Source organism: Macrobrachium rosenbergii, chromosome 25 (assembly GCF_040412425.1).
Source record: "Macrobrachium rosenbergii isolate ZJJX-2024 chromosome 25, ASM4041242v1, whole genome shotgun sequence".
In the NCBI taxonomy this organism is placed as follows: domain Eukaryota; kingdom Metazoa; phylum Arthropoda; class Malacostraca; order Decapoda; family Palaemonidae; genus Macrobrachium; species Macrobrachium rosenbergii.
Window position 1 is genome coordinate 31,802,106 of NC_089765.1, and position 20,023 is coordinate 31,822,128.

The window sequence follows — 20,023 nt, forward strand, 5'->3', positions numbered from 1 at the left end:
GACAGAATTGAACAGGGCAGTGATTGGACGGGCATCACTTCTTTAATGTGGCATGGCCGTAGATCATCCCATTCTCTTTCGAAACTGTAACATGAGCGAGGTCAATGTTCTGTTCCTGTGTGACGGCTGTGATGTGAGGAGCGAGGCTGAATGGCCAACTGGATTGAAGTTACCACACTTAGGTGCGTGTCTTCATGGACTCGGACATTCAACAGAACTTGACTCGGACATTCAACAGAACTTGGAATGATGGAAACTAATGCCATGGACATGCGAGCGATGAGGAGACAACAGCCTAGGCTGGAAGCATGACCGTGGCCATGCAGAATCTCTCACGTCTGTCATAGTTTCATAACAGGAGCCTTGTTATCACAGCCTGAGCGAGAGACTCCACGGAAAGAGCAGGAGCAGAAGACGTCACCTCATAGCCATTGGTCACCGCAGTAGAGGTTCTCAGTTTGGGAGCAGGGAGAGCCATTGTATCACGAACTGTTATGTCAGCTGAGATGGACTCCTTCCTATAAACACAAACAGGGGGATTGGGGGAAGATGACACTGTTGTAGATTCTCTGATCACCAATCTCTGCTTGGAGTGAAAAATGACAAATTTTAAAGTAATCTGTACTTTTCCTAACACACAAACCCAAGGTCTTCACATATGAGAAAGATAATCCCATATGCAAAGACTAAGGGTCCGTGTTAGGTAAGAAAAAATGATGTCGACTGTCAACCACTGCTTTCATGAGAGCATCAGAACAGGGAGTGCTAGAAGTCACCATTCCGGAAGGAGCTCCAAAGCTCTGCGAGGGAAACACTGCCAGCAGAGCAGGAGAAAAGCCACTGTCACCGAAGGAGTTCCAAAGTTCCGAGAAGGATACGCTGCCAACATAGCAGGGGTAGAGGCGAGACCACCGAAGGGGTTCCAAAGCTGAGAGAGGGATACGCTGCTGACAGATCTGGAACCGTAGGACTACAAAGAGGAGAAAGGTTTATCCTCTGTAGCAACTGACTCAAAACGCTGGTCAGGGTAAACCAAAAACTGAAGTGGCAACACTGGTACAGCTAGGCTAGGGGAGAGGAGCAGGGCTGGTAACTGTCAAAGGTGGATGACACGGTCAAACAAGAGGACAGGAAATAGGGTAATAAGCCACCAAAAGTTGGTACTCCTGGCAGACCTATAAAAATCCAGATGTCTTCTGAGCCTTCAATCCTGAAAAAGAGCAAGATGATGTTGCGCCTCTTCCCTCACAGGGGAGGAAACTCCCACCCAGATAGAGCGGGGGTACCCAGAGAGAAAATGTCTCCTTACCCCTCTCCCCCCTCTCCCAAAACTTCCAAAATCGAAGCTATGGAAGAATGGGAAAGGGTAAAATCTCCCAAGGAAGAAGAAGCAACTCAAGGAAGAATGCTTAAAAGGAAACAGATGGAGATTGAGAAGCGGCTACCAAAGGAGGAGAAAACCCTTTCCAAGATGGCGCCTTCTTCCTCTGATGCTTCCTCTTGGCAAAAATCCTCCACTGCTCAGGAGGCTAAGAATGACATTCAGAGGGGAAGGGGGTGAGCCTTTGACTCACACCCTTCCCCAACCAGAGACGACGGGGCAAGAAACAAGACAGGAACCATAGACAGGAACCCCCCCTGGTCCTGGAGAGTAACAGGTCAGAACCAAACGCATTGTCAAAGATCTAGCAACATCAACCTCCGTGTTAAGGGAAAGAGGAAAAACTTGCTAGGTCTAACCAAGAAGTATCTTTGTACAAACTGAAAATGAAACCCTTGCCTGGAAACACAAAAAGCCTGCCTATAATTAAATAATAAATAAAATAAATTAAAATTAAATAAATAAAACTAAATATAAAAACAAAAAACAAATAATTGTCTCTATCCTCTCAATCTACATATCTGAAAGACTAATATATTACAACATTCCAAGAAATTTTGTACTTGAAAATGAAATACATTGTTCATGAACACAGAATACACAAAACAAACACCAAGGAGATAGGTGTTGAGTTTGCGTAATTATAAAAAAAAAAGTAAAATGATATATAAGGAGAACATCTCCCAAAACTTAAGCAGACTTTGTAGCAAGAATAAGTTTGCAAAAGTAAGTGACTATATCATTAAAGAGACATAGAAAAACATATTGGAAAGTTTCAATATATCAATATATGCAAAGTATAAACAAAAAATGTAAACACTATACAGTATTATAAAATCAAACACAGAAGAGAAAGCCAAATGGCAGAACAGAGAAAGGAACGCAGCACGTCTTGTCAAGACTGCAACCAAAGGAAAAACTTGGCAAAACTGAATGTATGCTGACTGGGTGGATGGTGCTTCCGCCCCTACCATCGGTAACTGTTACCATGACCAACCTTGCAAAAGTTTAATGGCTGGACTTCCAGCTTGCTGAAAGTTAATCCCATATGTAAACACCGAGGGTTTATATTCATGTAGGAACAAATATTCTCTTGTTTACTGTTATCAAGCAAAAAAAAAAAAAGTGTTGTGAGCTTCCTGGAATTTTAGTTTCGAGTTTTTATGTTTATGATATAGTAATTCATATTCATTAAAGGATATGTACAATATTGTGAGAGAGAGAGAGAGAGAGAGAGAGAGAGAGAGAGAGAGAGAGAGAGAGAGAGAGAGAGAGAGAGAGAGAGAGAGAGAGATAAGTTTGTTTTACATTGGGAAACAAATTACGAAACAGCTGTTTTGCCATTTTGAGGGATTTTACTTTAGCAAAAATATGTAAGTTTACCTTTGTATGCCCATTTTACATTTACAGTATGTGCAAAAATAAAAATAATAATTCCATTAATACATCTGTTTCTCTAAGCAAATAGAAAATTGTTTTCCTATTTCTTTCAGCAGTAGCCTCAATCAGTTGATTCTGAGAAGTAAACATTACAAACAGCGGGACGATAATTTTTTTTTTTTTATACATATTACAATGATAATATATCAATAATACAGCATAAATGGATTCTGTAAGTAAAATAACAGTTTCATTACCATTATCTTAAATCTTAAATACAGCTGTAACCTACAGTATTTGACTTTTGCAAATGGATACTACGAGTGTACCACTTGGGCTTGCCTGGGTCTATAGTTCACACGTAACCTACGCATTTTGAAGTCCATCAAGCTGAGATACCAGTACACCTTATTTTGAGCATCAAAAGTAAGTATAATAAAATAAAAAACGTAAAAGAAATTCCGAGGTGAAGTTTGCAAGTTTTAGCTTACAAGCTATGAGCAAATAGTTAGGTAATGAGTAACAAATCCCACCTACAGACAGATGTGAACACAAACTTTTAACAAGTTAAACAACAGGTGTAAGTCATGCAGTTAAATATTTTTCTGTAATATGCAACTTGAAACATCTTATTTCCCATTCCATGATAACTTCCAACCTGGGTGGTGAATGTTTTATCAGTTATCAATAACTACCATAATCTGCAGTTGCAGATACTTTGCTATCAATCAAGAGTAACAATACATAATCTTTTTTTCACAGTCTCAGCATAAAAGTTTTCAATGCATTGTTAAGATCAACAGAACCACACTTTTTTCATGCATCAGTCATTATGACTACTGTTCCTGCATTGCATTAGCTATCTTCAAATGTCAAAGAATAACACCTGAGGTTACAATATATATCAGCTATAATTTATTTATACCATTGTTGAATCAAGGGGATTTTATATATTATCTATGCAAGACGTGTAAAACACAATGGTTATGTATTAGTCATATCTACTAACACACTGAGTTTTGTTAGCCTTTGTTTGCAGTTTCTATCAGAATGTATTTACTGTAACCCCCCATGCTGAAGTTTATATTTGGCTATTTGTATTAATATTGTAAAACATCTTCAATATGCTCATAATTATAGCATTAGTAACACCAGGCTGGGAGGGGGAGTACCAGACATTTGGTTTGGGAAACAAACAAAATCCTGAAGCTTAAAGTGTTTTGCATGGTGTAATGATGGCCTGACTTTTTTTTTTTTTAGATAGCATTCTACTTATAATAATATTGCTGTAAATACCTTTTAACACATGGAAAATACAAGTATCCAATATCTAGCTGTGTGTGATATACGAAAGAAAATCTTTTTAGGCTACACAGACAGACACAGGCAGGTATTCATCTGATTGCATAAGTTCATTCATATGATTGTTTTGACTAAATAATTATAATTTTTTCATGTACTACATAACAGGAATAATAATGCCATGATAGGTCTTTAATAATCTTAAAAGTAAAGTTTCAGTAATATACATACATGCATGGGGATATATTGGTAAAGATAAATTTTTTGGGCTAGTCCAAGAGACATTGTGAAGTTAATTCATTTCACATGATTGTTCAAGTACCTATGATGTCATTTGATGCTATAATTAAACTTTTTGTATGCCATGCCAAAAATAACAATGCTACTGTAATGTTTCTGTAACAGTCTTAAAATTACAGGATCAGAAATGCCCACTAATAGGAAGACAGAGGACAAAAGATGGTGGGCTAGGCTTTCAGCAGTATAATTCAGAAAATTGCATATGTACTCTGGCATAAACCCCCAACATACCTAAAAATACAGGTTTTGCCATTTCTTTTTTCCCCTTTACAGCAGTATTTGAATATCAGTAGTTAAGGCACTTCAAAATAACCTAAAGTACCTAAAATATTTTTTCCAAAATATGCTCCCTAAAATTAGGGTGAATTTTACATGCTAGTGCACCAACAAAACATGGCAATATACCTCATTCCATGGATATCTTTATTCTATAATTTTGTTATAAGAGAGCATAGTATGTAGTTTATGTCTAAGAGTGGGATTTATTACTTATTATTAAAACTAACTGCTTATAGCCGGTGGGCTAAACTAGTACACTTGACCTTCAGCTTATAAGACACTATGAATTTCCATGACATTTTCCTGAAAAAAAGAAGTATCACATTTTGGCATACAGTATATGGTACCTGAGATTTGGCAAGAATTTCTAACATGGTAAGCAGGGTTTTTTGTGAAATTCTTAAGAAGAATTTGCCAAGGATCAGCAAAAGTTCATGCCATTGTAAAGGTTTTGTCATTGCTATCATATACATCATTACATAAATATGATGGCCATACTTTACCATAAAGTTGTAATATAACTGGGTGACTGAATAGGTGTAAATATATTTCTAAAATAATATAGGAGTTTACAGTACTTCAATTATCTTAAAATACTGAATTTATTACATATTTTACATTTGTATTTCAGGCTGTTATAAGCTGAAGTCTATTATTTTTGCATTCCTACGACCAGCCTATTAAAGGATTCAAGGCAGATATGGTGATGGAAAAATTAGAATGTATATTGTAACATTCACATGTCCCACTTTTCCCTTCTCTTTATCATCTTTCTAGAAAAACTTATACATCTGACACTCATCTGTTAAAATTTACCTTTGCTCTGAGTTTAACAGATATGTATAAAAATATTCCATTCCTCATTCCCTTCTATTTAACCCCCTACATACGTCCATTATTTTTGAAATTCAAATGGAATTATTTTGTCAATAATTTAATTACAAGCCTTGGGCAGGATATATCTAAGGTATCTCCTCTTTGATTTTGGTTTCATATGGATAGACCAAAGGTCTCCATTATTTAATCTTTCTCATTTCTGTTTTAATGAAAATAATTATCACAACTGGCTTTGACAGTAATAAGGTACTAATGAAACTAGCCAACTGCTATTAGCGCATACATGCTTGTCTTGATAGCTTCCTTTTGCACTGTGTTGGCAAGAAGGTACCAACCTAATAGTCTTCTAAGCCCTGTTACCTTCAAAGCCTCAGCTCATCTATTTGCACTGTTTGTCATCTGTTCCCAAAATGTGAACTACCCCCTTTATAAGCTCTGACCAAAATTGGTTCTGATGGTAAGTAAAATTATTTTTTCTTTAAATATCCTTCTTAGTATTAAGTACTGTAGGGTGAAAGCACGGATAAAGATGGATTGATTACAAACATGGGCAAGTAATTTACCTGAGACCCCTTCTCAGCCAGGAAGCTTCTATTGGTGTTTCAACACCACACCTGGTTTGCTTCGCTTATGAAGTTTTTCTCATACAGTAACAGTTTGGAGTTTATTTATACCTGTGATTAAGATCAACTTTTAAATCAATCCTTAACTCTGAATATTAAGGAAGGATCAGTCACCAGTAGAATACAGGGTCCTGAGATAATAGCCATTTATATACACACATTTGTGGTCAATCCATTATTATTCTGGTTTTCACCATTATTCTGTTATACAGTTAAAATCTACTGAAGCTGGTGTGGCTGCATAAGATTGGAAATGCTAATGTTTAATAAAAACTTTTAACCCACGTCTTGACCTAAGTCCTACGGGCATAAATACACACAAATTTTTTTACTGGTTTGCTGCTTCTTGGATTATGTACTCTTAGTATATAACTTTACACTAAAACATACTTTTGTTTAATGTGATAAGACACATTCAAGCTTGGGCTATGCTATTTGTTTGTTCTACAGGTATTGCTTCCCACTATTTGATGCACATTACATGCACTCACTTTTCTTAAACAAATCCATTCCAAACTTTGGGCCTGGTTTATTCATAAAGGCAGTTTATTATTATCAGTTCCTAGTTACACAAAATTCTATATGTGGGCTCTTTCTCAGAGTCCACTGTAACAGAAAAAATAGAAAGAGAGGGGACCAGCCAAATCACTCTCTTCATAAGGATGTTTACTGTAATATTTATATAAATAGTTATTCATAAAAACCAATCTTAAAATTTTTTCAAAACTCATTTTATCACCAGCAATTTTAATCAAATTAGAAATCTAAATTACTAGAGTAAAAAGAAAGCATGCATGCATGCTTTTAGATAAAGCAACCACTACATGCAAAAACACATTTTACTGTGGCATTACAGTATAATAAGGCACCATAAAAAGGTTTGTAACAAATGCAAGCAAACATAACAAACTGTTATCAGGATACTGAAATCAAATAATCACCATACAGAAAAAGTAATTTTAGTGAGTCTGACCACTGAAAACATTCCTACAAACTGCTGAGAAGAGAAAATGACCAAAGCTGTTTTTTCCACGGTAAAAATAGCTTACAGTAAACATGATTTGCAATATTAAAAAATTACAAGACAAAATATGAGGGAAAAATTAAATCTACACCATAGTAAATCTGCTTAAAATGCTCATACAGTGGGTCCCCAGTAATCGCGGGGGATAGGGACCACAACCAACCGCGTTAAGCAAAAATTTGCAATGTTGGTATCCCCCTCTAAAAATGCTTATAACTGGCTATTTAAATACTTCAGACACCAAAGACCCACCTCTAAAAATGCTTATAACTGCCTATTTTAATGGTTCAAACACCAAATATACCTTAAACTATCATCATAAAATAAATTTAATATAATTTTAAAGTCATCTTACAATGCTAGCCTTAAAAATATATACGTACATACTATGGCTTACAGCTGCCACTTTAAGTCTTAGTAGAGAACTGTGTGATTTTGAAATATCACAGTACAGTAAAGTGTTTTAGGATGAGTTTAGAGCATATCTAAAATACATGGGTAGTTTGTAGAACGATGTAACTACCATTAGTACATATTGTGCATTACGTACGTACGAACGAAACGGTAGGTTTCCTTACATCACGGCAATCTACGTATGTATTTTTATGTTAGTATTTACATGAATGAATACATTTATGATAAAAAAATTATTTACTGAACTGATTACAGTACCATATTGTAATATTAATTTAAACACAGCAAAATACAGTAATCATTATGTACTGTAAAGTGTATTTTTGTCTTTTGAAAAATGTTCGTCCCAAGCATCAACAGTGATAAAATATCTTGTGCATGTACTGTACATGTTACAATGATTTACTGATTTTCAAATATTAATCTTACTGTAAACACATTAATATGTTATATCACTTACAGAATCCGTTTATACTGTATTACTATTTTGATATGTTACCATTGTAATATGTATAAAAAAAAAGGTCGTCCCACATTTGTAATGTTTATGATCTGACAATCAGCTGATTGGGGCTCACTACTACCAAAAGAATTAGGAAAATAATATTTTAATTGCTAAAAGAAATAAATTTATTAATGGAATTATTTTTAATTTTGTACGTAAAAGTTTATGATACAGTAATTTATGTAATCTTGTGTTGCTTACATATGATATTCAGATTTTATATATTTTTATGGTGATTAGAGATGAAACATCAACAGTGATAAAATATTCTCTTGTGTACTGTTATAATATGTGTGATAATCATATAGTCAACAACTAAACTTGTAATGAAGCACGGTTCAGTAAATCGAGACAATGTTTGTTTTTATAAATATTACGATAATAATAGATCAATATTATAGTTTATTCTGTAAATGAAATAAGGTTTTATTGAAATTTTGCTGTTATTTCATTTTAAGAGAGAGAGAGAGAGAGAGAGAGAGAGAGAGAGAATACAATTTACTTCAAAATTTTGCCATCTCTTCTTACGGCTATATAAACCATTACCCTTTGTGTAGGAGACTAAGTCCTTAGATGGGAGGTAATCCCTGTTAACAGACCAAATGTTGAGAAACAAACCTAAAAATATCATAATCTCGGTCATGTAAGTGAGCTAGACGAGCAGTGACTCCTGTAACCTCTTACTCTGTCTGGCGTAAGGATTACAAAGTGGTAGGGCCCTGCACCTGACAGAAGGTGAAGACCGCTGCTTGAGTAAGAAAAAGATTTAAGAACCATGTGCTACCACATCAGAGTTGCACAGAGGGAGTACAAAGGAAGAATGAACAGAAGTCAATCACTCTACTGTACTATTCAACTCAAGCCTTAGGCTCTGCGATTACCAAAAGTGAAGTACTATTCTGTCTGAAAGGAATGGGTGCTTATACAACATGCTGAGTAGTCACCATAGTCCCAGAGGGAAGGTGTCTGGAAACCTGTGGGTTAAGTCTCTGAAGTAGGATAAGGCACGGGTGGTCTGATGTTGCAGGCATTTGCCCTCATCACCCATGTTCCAAAGAGTTTCCCCAACATGCTTGGAATGGATCTGTGCCCTGACTTCACGAGTTTTCACCCAAGCTGTATGGCTGACTACTATTGGAAATGGAACCTCATCTGATACATCACAAAGCTAGAGAGAAAGATTTTTTTCTGTTTGCCATCTTACTTTTGATAACAAAAGTAAGATGTGTTGTCCTACTTGGCAGCATATTCAACTTTGGGTATAAACTCATCAGGACCACCAGGTGATGCCAGGGAGAGGAACAAAAGCTTGTGTCTCTTGTCAGACTGACAATTCCTAGGTTTTCCCATGTTTTTCCACATACCCAGAGGAAATGAGAGTCCTGTAAGCCATATGACTAGAGTCCAAGGACAGGACAGGTATTATCCTACTAACAATGGGGTTAGGTTCCACAAAACCCATCGTTTGTTGGAAAAATCGTATTCCGAATTTAGCCTAGGCTACACTAGGGTATTCAGTATCATCTATACATATATGGTAGCCTAGCCTACACTATACAGTACAGTATATGCTATACATATAAGGTGTAGTAATTATTAATATCAGCTAATTCTGGAGGTTCATGCACACTGACTTATGATAATTCAACACAAAGGGAAATTGAATAACAAACAAGAATTAGCATAGCCTACACTATGGCATATCGTATACATATACAGTAACCTAGCATACACAATACATGTACAGTGCAGTACAGTAAACACCCCCGTATTCGCGGTCTCACGATTCGCGGACTCACATATTCATGGATTTCTCTGTGGAACATATCTACCCATTATTCGTGGAAAATTCGCACATTTGCGGTATTTTTCCTTGAGAAATATTCACTAATTACTGTATTTTCATCTCATTTTCATGACTAAATGCACTTTTTGTGATAAAACTAGTCTAATGACAGATTTTTTCCTACTAGGAGAATATGTAGCATGGCAAAAATGCATCCCCCAAGAATAGTTCAGCAAAAACACACCCGCATAGCACTAACTCAGCCAGGTCGCTATACAGTGAATTACAGTAAGCATAAATGATCACTATATGTTCAAGTCATTAGCAGAAAGGCACAGTGGGGGATGATGAGTCAGTTACCCTAGACATGAAAAAACTACCTGAAAAGCATGCTAGGTATAGTGAATGCTGAAACGAACTTGGTAGACACTTGCTCTTTTCAGGCAAGTGTCTACCAACTTCATTTCAGCATTCACTATGTCTAGCATACTTACTGGATTATTCCACTAGGTACAAAGTATTTTATTTTACTGGACTACAGCATACCCCGTAAGTAAAATAAAATACTAAGTTGGTAGTAAGTCCATTAAGTTTAGATGCCAGTGAGATGATTAGTGTATAATTTTCCTGCTCCCATTAAACTTTAAGCTTATAAAATTGTGATGTAATGTTGATATATTTTGTTATTTCAGAATCATCACAACCCTGCCAGCAGAATTGTTGCTGGAGGAGCACCATCATCACTTCCTGCCAGAAGACTACCACATCCCCCCCTTACCTGGCCTGAAAGGGTGACCAGTGTCTCCTTAATGGAGTTGACCTGTTGGGTATAAAAGCTAGGCCACAGCTACCACATCCCCAAAACTCCTATTGTGAGGTTGGGGGGGGGATCAACACAAGAGCCTCACATATAAAAATGACAAATGTTGCTGATTTTCATTATTAAAGCCCTTCGTTGGCTAAGTCGGTTGAGCTTCAGACTGTCACCCGATGGGCCGGAGTTCAATTCCCCCGACCGGCTGATGAAGAGTTAGAGGAATTTATTTCTGGTGATAGAAATTCATTTCTCGCTATAATGTGGTTCGGATTCCACAATAAGCTGTAGGTCCCGTTGCTAAGTAACCAATTGGTTCTTAGCCACATAAAATAAGTCTAATCCTTCGGGCCAGCCCTAGGAGAGCTGTTAATCAGCTCAGTGGTCTGGTAAAACTAAAATACACTTAACTTTTCATTACCATTAAAGTAAATGGTTCATACAGCAGTGTAATTTCTTACTGAATATTATCAAAATAACAGGAGCCGTATATGCTGAAAGCTGCACAACTATATTTAAATATTTATTTCATCATTCTGGTGCTGCAGGTTACAGGCCTGTGATAAAAATGAAAAGAAAAACTGTAATATTTAAAAGAATTTTTTTTGGCATAATCTTACTAAACAACACAACAATGCAATTTCCATTCCTTTAAAAAGATAAAACATTGCATGACAGCAACAGAAACTGGTGTAATTTTAATCATTCAGTACAAATGACTAATTGTATTGGCTGTGTCTACAGCATGAAAATTTTACAGTTAACAAATAATTAAACTCACTGTGACAACATATAGCACGATAGCTGTTCTGGAAAAATTAATTACTTAAAACTCTAAATTTTTTTATTATTTTTTTTTTATGAATACCTAGGTACTAGTTTCAATGCAGTCATTTTCAATATATCTGAAATATTTTAGGTCTTTGATATATCTGAGGTGTTTCTTGTGATAATATCAATTAAAATGGAAACTACATCTGAATGTCAATGTAGCTATGTTTTGTTATGCTAAATTTATATCTATTAATCTGTGATAAAACCAACTACTGAAAAGACATATGTTGTCTGGGTTTCTCTCAACAGGAAGAATTTGAGAAATGCATCCACAATGTTCAATGTAGTTAAATTATTGTAGATTTATCTTGAATAATCGTAAAACACTCTTCTTCCTGCAAGTGATTTTCTACCAAGTACTTGTAGGAGCAATCTTCTGGAGATATGAATTACTTCAGAATAGTTTTAAGTCATCATGGCTACTACTGTGACTGATCCATGTGCTAAAACATGTTTCAATGAGATGAATGCCTTTATTGATAATATCAAATGATGCTCTCTGCTCTAGGAGTCATTTTGTTTGATCAAACAGCTGTAAGGTCACTTATTTTTTATAATTTCATCAGGTATTTACTATGCACTGCATTTTGAAAAAAAAAATTTATAATTACCTGCCTCTGTTTAATTAGAATCAATCAGTTTTATAAAGTTATAATATTATGTCTGATGTTTGCTTATCACATTAACCCTTTTGCAAATTTTTTTTTTATATTCTTACACCTACTGCATTAGTATTGACTGATTACCCTTTTGCAAATTTTTTTTTATATTCTTACACCTACTGCATTAGTATTGACTGCAAAAACATTATCACGTATCCATGTAAAACTACTATGATGTTTGGTGATTTTTCTGTGCCTAAAATAATTATTAAATTTTTTATTGGGCACAAATTATTGGTTGGCTAGTTATGGCCCTGTGTTGAATGACATGATCTTAACGGTATACCAGGCATTCTCTGCTGCCTACATCTCGGAGAGAAGAGATTATTCTGGAAATTGGATTCTTCCACTAGGTGTCACTGCTGATGTCTAGATGACAACATGCCTCTGAAAAAAAGTCACTGACCTGGTCAACTGTCGAAATTAACTTTTTCAAGAGCTCCTTACCAACACTCTGGGAACAGGAACGATCTAGAGGATCAGAGACTTCAAGATCCTTAACATCTAATCAAAAAGAAATAAGGTCAGAGATATGACCCTGGTTGCCATATGCCACTTCTTCATTACAATTAAAGAGAAGGTACATGATTCTAATATGTAAGCATCAAGCACAACTAAGGAAAAGTGCCAACCTCCAAGCCTTAGGGACATCATTTGATGATTATGTCTCGTAAGCAATGAAATAATAATACCAAACAACCAGTTTCTCTCAGTTGAACACGGCAGAGAGCTCCAAGAGAACTGTTCTGCGGTAGTCAGTGTGACAGTGATGGGGGAGGGAGAGAAAGCTGGGGTGTGCTCCATTATCAAAAAAGGATGATAAGCCAGCTAGATACAGCCTTGTAACTTAAGTAGCAGCATAGCCACTTACTTCAACAGCGAAAAAACGTGAGGCATCGCTGTGGGTCAGTCATACCCTTTGCCAGTACCTTGGTCTTCCAGCTGAACCTTCACCTCTGTGACTAAGTACAAATTAGCAGTGACTACCGGTAGGTTGAGCTCATGGTTGGTAAGGTCATGTCTACTAGAATACCTCTTAATCTCAAAGTCTAAAGATTCCATCTTGGATTTCTGAAACTGTTCAATTTGAAGATCTCATAAATCCAGATGCCATGATTGTCTTTTAGTTATTTTTATCAGATGCTATACAAGCATGATTCATTCCTTTAACTAAACAAAGCACACCTGCTCGGTGGGTGCCTTTGGTGCATCCCACTACTTGGAAGACGCTGGAATCCTCAGCATAGGTGGTCAGAAATCAGCTGGTTTCCTGTTCAGGGTTGCAAGAGCCAAACTAATCTCTGGTGACAATAAATAGCTCCCCTTCTTCCTCCCTGATGATACCAAATAAGCTGCTTGCAAATATACAACACTAGAAGAATAGCTATGAGGGAGAGATTATACATCAAAACCTTTTTGCATCATGGGCAAAGGCACTCCTTCTAAGAGGAGAGGTTTCCTCTCTGAATCTTGATGCTGACTACTATCAATAAGCTTTTTCTGATATATCTCGGTGGCAAAAGAAATTAACCTGCTCTTGCCAATATCATCCTTGTCGCAAGAGCTAAAAGATTCCTCTAAAGGAAAGTGCAAGCCACTCCTAAAAATCTTGGCAGAAGGCTCAACAACTGACTGCCATCTCCATAGTTCTTGTCATTCTCCCAGCTGTAGTCAGTCACAGCTCAAAAAAGTCAACCTGAGCAGTGATAGTCACTGTCTTCATGTCTAGCGGCATCACAGCTGGTAGTCTTCTGATCAAAAGGCGTGACCTCTGACAAGAAAGATCTACAAAAAGCATGTCAATCTCTAAGAATTCCTCAAAGATGCTCTCAATGGATCTCTGCCTGAATGGCGACCAGTTCATTAGGGATGAGATCTATGACTAGAGGCAAGGAGTGGAATGTCTTATAACTTTGGCTATGATATGGCTACAGCTACAAGTGTGTCACCATCTAAAGAAGAGTGGAAGTTACTGTTGGGGTTAATTTTCCTGGAAAGGCAGCAGTCACTCCAAGAGGAGGCATAGCTAAGAGTCACATGCAAGTTCTCACTGATCTATTGGACAGGCAGAGCGAGACAAAAAAGGTAAGAGTGAAGTGGGCACGGAATAGGCAGCAGGCCAATTAGTAGGTAAGGTACGTACAAAGTTGGCATGACAAGCAGCAGGTCACATCAGCAGCATTTATGGACAAAGCAGATAAGGAGTGGAGCAGAGATGCAAGCACAATGCAAAGATCATGCCAAGACATCATCTGAAGATTGGTAATCCTTCACCATGGCCAGCAACTATAAAAACTCAATTGCTGACTTGGAAACTGATGACTCTGTAGCAGACACATCAGAAGCAGTATCAGCAATAATCTGACAGTCCTGACTGAAACATCATCCTCTGTGAGCATCAAAGGAACTAATCAAGCAAACACTTGCAAGATGTCTCATTAGCTGCTGCACATGAGGAAAGTGTCTGTTGTAAAACATAAATGCATGACTGACCATGCCTGAAAGGTCTTCACAAATATGCTAGGACACAGTGAGACAGTATATACACATAAAATTAAAACAAATTCACATTACTGGTTTATGTAAAGGGAATGGGGCTGAGAAATGGCTGACAATCAAGATGGCACATTCATAGTGAGACTCCCTTTTTCTGTCTAGCAAACAAGGATGGTGGACCTGGGAACACTAGGAACAAATATGTACATACTGTATATGATTAATGAGGTTGTGACAGAACAAGCTACTTTCATATTTTGTACCTATATTCTTAAAACAACAAAGTATTATGAAGTACTCATGGTTTATGAATTAAATACCATTAGTCATTTTCTCTACAGACAATTTGTAGATCATTTCTGACAACAGGGATGACTGAGAACAAAACAAAGAGAAAACTAGGGCTGAAACATTAGATGTTATGAAAACTTGACAAAAATGTAAGGGACAAGGAAAGAAACCTTGATTTATGGGGCATTTCAGTTAGTCAGAATATTTTTTCTTAGATAATCACTTTGTCCATGACTTCAGGACTTGTCCAACAAGTTCTTCCCAAAATTCAGTTTAGTGATACTTAAAAAGTAACTGTCCTCATCTGAGACCTGCCAACAAAGAAGCCTGATATTTTAACTCAAAATATAAATACCTTTTCAGCCTATCAGAACATACACCATGCCAGTCTAGAGTTTAAAAACACAACACATTTTCTTTAAAGTCAACATAAAGAAAGCATGACAAGAATGTTCAAAGATCTGAACATGTGCCAAAAAATTACTGAGTAACTTACTAAATGAAGACTATACAAGTTTGTTACACATGCTTTAAAATGTAATTTCTTGAGTTGCGTTAATAATGACTTTTAAAAAAAATTGGTCAGTTTAATAGATATTCCTGGGATTTTCACTGGAGTGGCTTTGATCCATTTAGGAGAATACAGTTAGCTCTTCTGGTAAGCCAAGTAAGAACATTACAAGAACAGACCACCCCCAAAACATATTAACAAGGTTTAATACTGGTTCTTTTGCAGGATACATTTTATATAACCTTTTTCATGATCTAACAATTCCATATACAGTACAGGAAACTTCACAACTTATCAGCCTCTAATATGGAGCACAATACAACAAAGCACTTAATAATGCACTTACCTAGGTTCTCATCCTTAAAACTTACAGAAAAAAAAAGACTAGAATGAGAACTTACCTGGTTCTGTTTTCTTAGCAGCCCCAGGATACGGTCCAGGTATTGCACTACTTTCGCTGCTTGGAGTGCAACTTTCACCACTTCCATCAAGCCTTAAGCAGAATTTACATTATCAAAATCAAGAATTACAAAAATAGAATACTGTATAGCCTTAACAACTGTTAAAATATGCTTATAATACAAGTCAATAAAGCTTTAACTGTCAATTAAAAAATTACCCCAACGATTACACTTAACATTTTCCAATTATCCCTGTGAGGATCACTGGAAGGTTAACAAATGTAGTCGAGAGAGAGAGAGAGAGAGAGAATTACAGAATATATTTCAATGCAGTATTCATGGCTTGATACTTATAGGCAAAAACTTAAAATATATGATCATCTTAAAAGTATGGTAAGTGAATCCTTAAAATATATGCTCATCCTAAAAGCATTCTAAATCATCTTTATTATCTCATTAACTCTAAACACCAAATCTGATAAAAGAATTTAAAAATTCTTAAATCTATAAGACTTTTATCCTTTACCTATGTTGTTTTAGGAGAGTACAATCACCACCTTCGACAACATTAAGATTGTAGATGTACAGGTATCCATCTGTAGATGCTACCACAACTCTTGGTTGTTTCTGGATTCTGAAATAATACAAAACAAATAAAATAAAACCTGCCTCCTTTCCATTAAAAGCAATCTCTTTTCGAAAGTGTACATGCTTATCATCAATGCAAAAGCTTCTCTGCAGCATCCCTTTGACTGTTAGTGTATTCCTTTTGGTCTCAATTTCTCAATTTCTTGTTCATCTCTTTCAGATTTCATTGCCACATTCGGTATGTGTCATTTGCAATCCAACCTCAAAGACTCCAACAATGCAAACAAATAATTTTTCAAAATATTCCTCTTAATTTGAGTTGATGCATCATAGCAAAGAAATGAAAGTATGTTATCAGGAGAAATCTACAGTACATGAACGTGGTGTGCTGAGCTTATGACATACAGTGTACAGTGTTTACACTTACAAAGATACAACACATCTCACATTTACATTTTTATCAAAATTTATGTATTATCTAATTCTATTAATATCATTATTTCTTAGCAGAGGACAATTTTGTAGCATATTTACACAAACACATAACTCTCTCTCTCTGTAGAGCAAATTTATGACTCCTACATACTGCAAAGAAAAATAACACACAATGTGATTAAACAACCAAGATGGGTTAGTGGGGGTATATTGCTAAAGCAATCAAAGAGAAAGTTTCAGCCATTACAAAAACAGAAATGGCTCCTAAAAATGATAGTTATAATATAAAGAGAGCATTGCATATTGAGCAACAGATAATGCAAAAGCATCTTTTGCAAAGTGGGCAGTAGAAAACCTATCAGAAGTTATGTACCACAAAACCTTTAAGATATAAATGGCAATAGTTTTGGTTGTGACACACACACATGGTTGATCTACTACACGAATACCTGGTTGGCAGTGTGTATACTGGGAAAGAAAGACATCTCTTTAAAATTTCTAACGTGCCAATGGTACATCATGGAACCGGGTCATTAAGAAAGTCGAAAAAATGGAGGAAAATATAAAAATGTAAAATTTGAGTGACAACAAGCCCCTTGAGCTAGATCTTCTCCACCTGAAGATCATTAAATTAGTGAAAAAGGTTGCCCTTACAGCAAAGAAAAGCAGCAAAGGGTTTGAAACTGCAAAATATTGCACTAAAATTTAAGTAGAATTTAAAGGATAAACCACAGAACTACAAACTTATCTATCTATCTATCTACATACATTTTTATACAAGTAATCCTTCAATTATCTGGATAACCATTATCCAGAACTCAGCATTATCTAACACACCCAGACCAGGAACCAAGGCCCCAAAGATATATGATATATATTAATTTCTGAAAATTTGAAAAAAATGCTCTCTCATGGTTGGCAAAGCTGCACAGCCTCAGGAAAATGTTGGTAACATTGCTTACACTCATAAACAGATTGAAAAAGGGTTTTGGGGTTTGGGAGGCCTGGAAAAGTCTCCAAGGTGGGGGAATGGGTTGGGTGATTGAGTGCCAAGGGAGAGAAGGGGCAGTAAGGCTCTGGGGAAGAACTCATTCAGAGAAGGGGTTGTTTTGGAAGGTGGGTGGAGCTGGGGAACAATTTCTCTGATTTGGAAGTGGTGGGGATGGGTGAAGAGGACTGTTTTTATGTTTATAATAATTATATTTTATTAAAGGACCTGTACAATACTGCAATGTAACTTGTAATGAAATACATCAAGCACAAAGATGGTGAGAGAGAGAGAGAGAGAGAGAGAGAGAGAGAGAGAGAGAGAGAGAGAGAGAGAGAGAGAGAGAGAGAAACAACTGAGGTATTTTCTCATTTTTAATTCTACAACCCAAAAGATAAAAGCAATTGTGTGAATAGGGTATGTACTTGCGCACACACTCATTCTCATTCACTGACATCGGTGAACTTGCTAGAACTCATTTGGTTTCGTGTTTTAATGCTTGATATTTCCACATTTTATTAAAGGATATCTACTCTACTGTACTGTAACAAAGCGGAAAAAACGAAGGAGATACATGGCAGAGAGAGAGAGAGAGAGAGAGAGAGAGAGAGAGAGAGAGAGAGAGAGAGAGAGAGAGAGAGAACAACAACTGTTGTCACTGAGAAACATCATAGCTACTAAACATGAAAACACAGGATGTTTTACACAAACACTGTTTCCATGATAGGGCAAAATAAGTAAAACAAATGAAATATGCCATACTGTATTTACTTGTGTACCATTTGATCTCTCCTACAACCCCTCAAAATTTTGTCCTCAAGACATGATTTCATCATATACACATCTCATGTCATGCAAGGTGCATTTTTCATAGCCCAGATAACATTAGACTAACCTCTTTACCTCAGTAATCCCATCTTGTTAAATAAATAACCATCTCTTATAATTAACAACCACTTACCAAGGAACTAACATAAACAACATCACATATGACATAAGGAAATGAATCAGGAAACAGCTGTTATGCAACTTTGAGAGACTTTGCTGTAACAAAGTATACCTGTTTTACATTTTTGTACAAAAATAAAAACATTAAGTCCAGGAATACATTCGTTTCTTTTAGCAACTGAAAACTATTCTCTTAATTCTTTCACTAGCAGGCTCAATCAGCTAATTCTGAGAACACAGACATTAGTCAATACACATGGAGGATAGGTTTTTTATATAAATTACGATAATATAACATAATAATAATACTGAATAAATGGATTCAGTTAGTAAATTATTAGTTTCATTACCATACCTTTACCTTAAATACAGCTGCAATAGCCTATTTGGCTTATGCAAATAGATACTGTGAGTGTAACACCTGGCCTAGGTCAGTAGTTCACACATAAACACACTGTATCTCCTGTATGGTAATATGGTAACTGCTGTTAAGAAGGTTACTTTATAAAAATAAATTAATGGTCATAAAACCACGGTAGGCTGTGGGTAAACACAGACAGGCTACCTACCTACTGAATTGTGCCATTTATGAAAGAAAAGAAAAAGGGATTTCATTTGTTTTTAGTGAATGCATGCAGTGTACAGTCACCACCCTACTTAAGAACATTCATACAGTATTAGGAACATTCAGAGATACAAACAGACAGGGTCACAAGTTAAAATTGTGTTTGGAGTGCTCCCTTTTGTCACCCTTAAGCTCAAATTTTACTCTGTGTGCCTGTTCTACCAGTAACAACTTTTGCAAAGAACAGAAGAAAACTAGGAAGAAGAAGAAGCTGTTCCTTTAACCCCTTCCCTGATTATACCGAATAATCTTGTGATTAACTACCATGTATTTTTCTTACAATCATGAGAATGCTCGTTCATACTTCTATATTCTACTTATTTCTATCTTCCTGATTTAACTCATCTCTTTGATGAATTCCCATTTTCTATATTTCCTCTCCCCATAGATAATGTTCAGTATGTATTTGTGTCCATAGATTGCAGTGTGTATTGTTACATTCTGAACTTCCAATGTCAGATGCTGCTCCTGTGAAATTCTCTCCATGTTCATAACTTTCAAAGCATGGAAAAAATATTAAATTTTTAATGTTGCATTAATCTAAATTTTATTTTCTTCTTTTTACCTCTCCAACATCCAAAGTAATCCTTTATAATACT

At 36.0% G+C, this 20,023-nt stretch overlaps 1 protein-coding gene and 1 long non-coding RNA gene across 4 annotated transcripts in view; one reads left to right on the plus strand and one right to left on the minus strand.

Annotated features, from left to right (window-relative positions):
* The window catches only part of LOC136852539 (uncharacterized), a 74,385-nt gene extending 62,246 nt beyond the window's left edge, over positions 1 to 12,139 (plus strand). Inside the window, exon 4 of the long non-coding RNA XR_010857179.1 lies at positions 10,524 to 12,139. This is a non-coding gene — a long non-coding RNA (uncharacterized lncRNA). The remainder of the gene's footprint in view (positions 1 to 10,523) is intronic.
* Positions 1 to 20,023, minus strand: part of Atg18a (Autophagy-related 18a) — a 121,304-nt gene that overhangs the window by 42,040 nt on the left and 59,241 nt on the right. For all 3 annotated transcript variants that reach the window (XM_067127276.1, XM_067127275.1, XM_067127274.1), the window contains exons 8-9: positions 16,367 to 16,474; positions 15,841 to 15,932 (exon numbers count right to left, since the gene is read on the minus strand). In XM_067127276.1, coding sequence (XP_066983377.1) covers positions 15,841 to 15,932; positions 16,367 to 16,474 — 200 coding nt within the window. The remainder of the gene's footprint in view (positions 1 to 15,840; positions 15,933 to 16,366; positions 16,475 to 20,023) is intronic.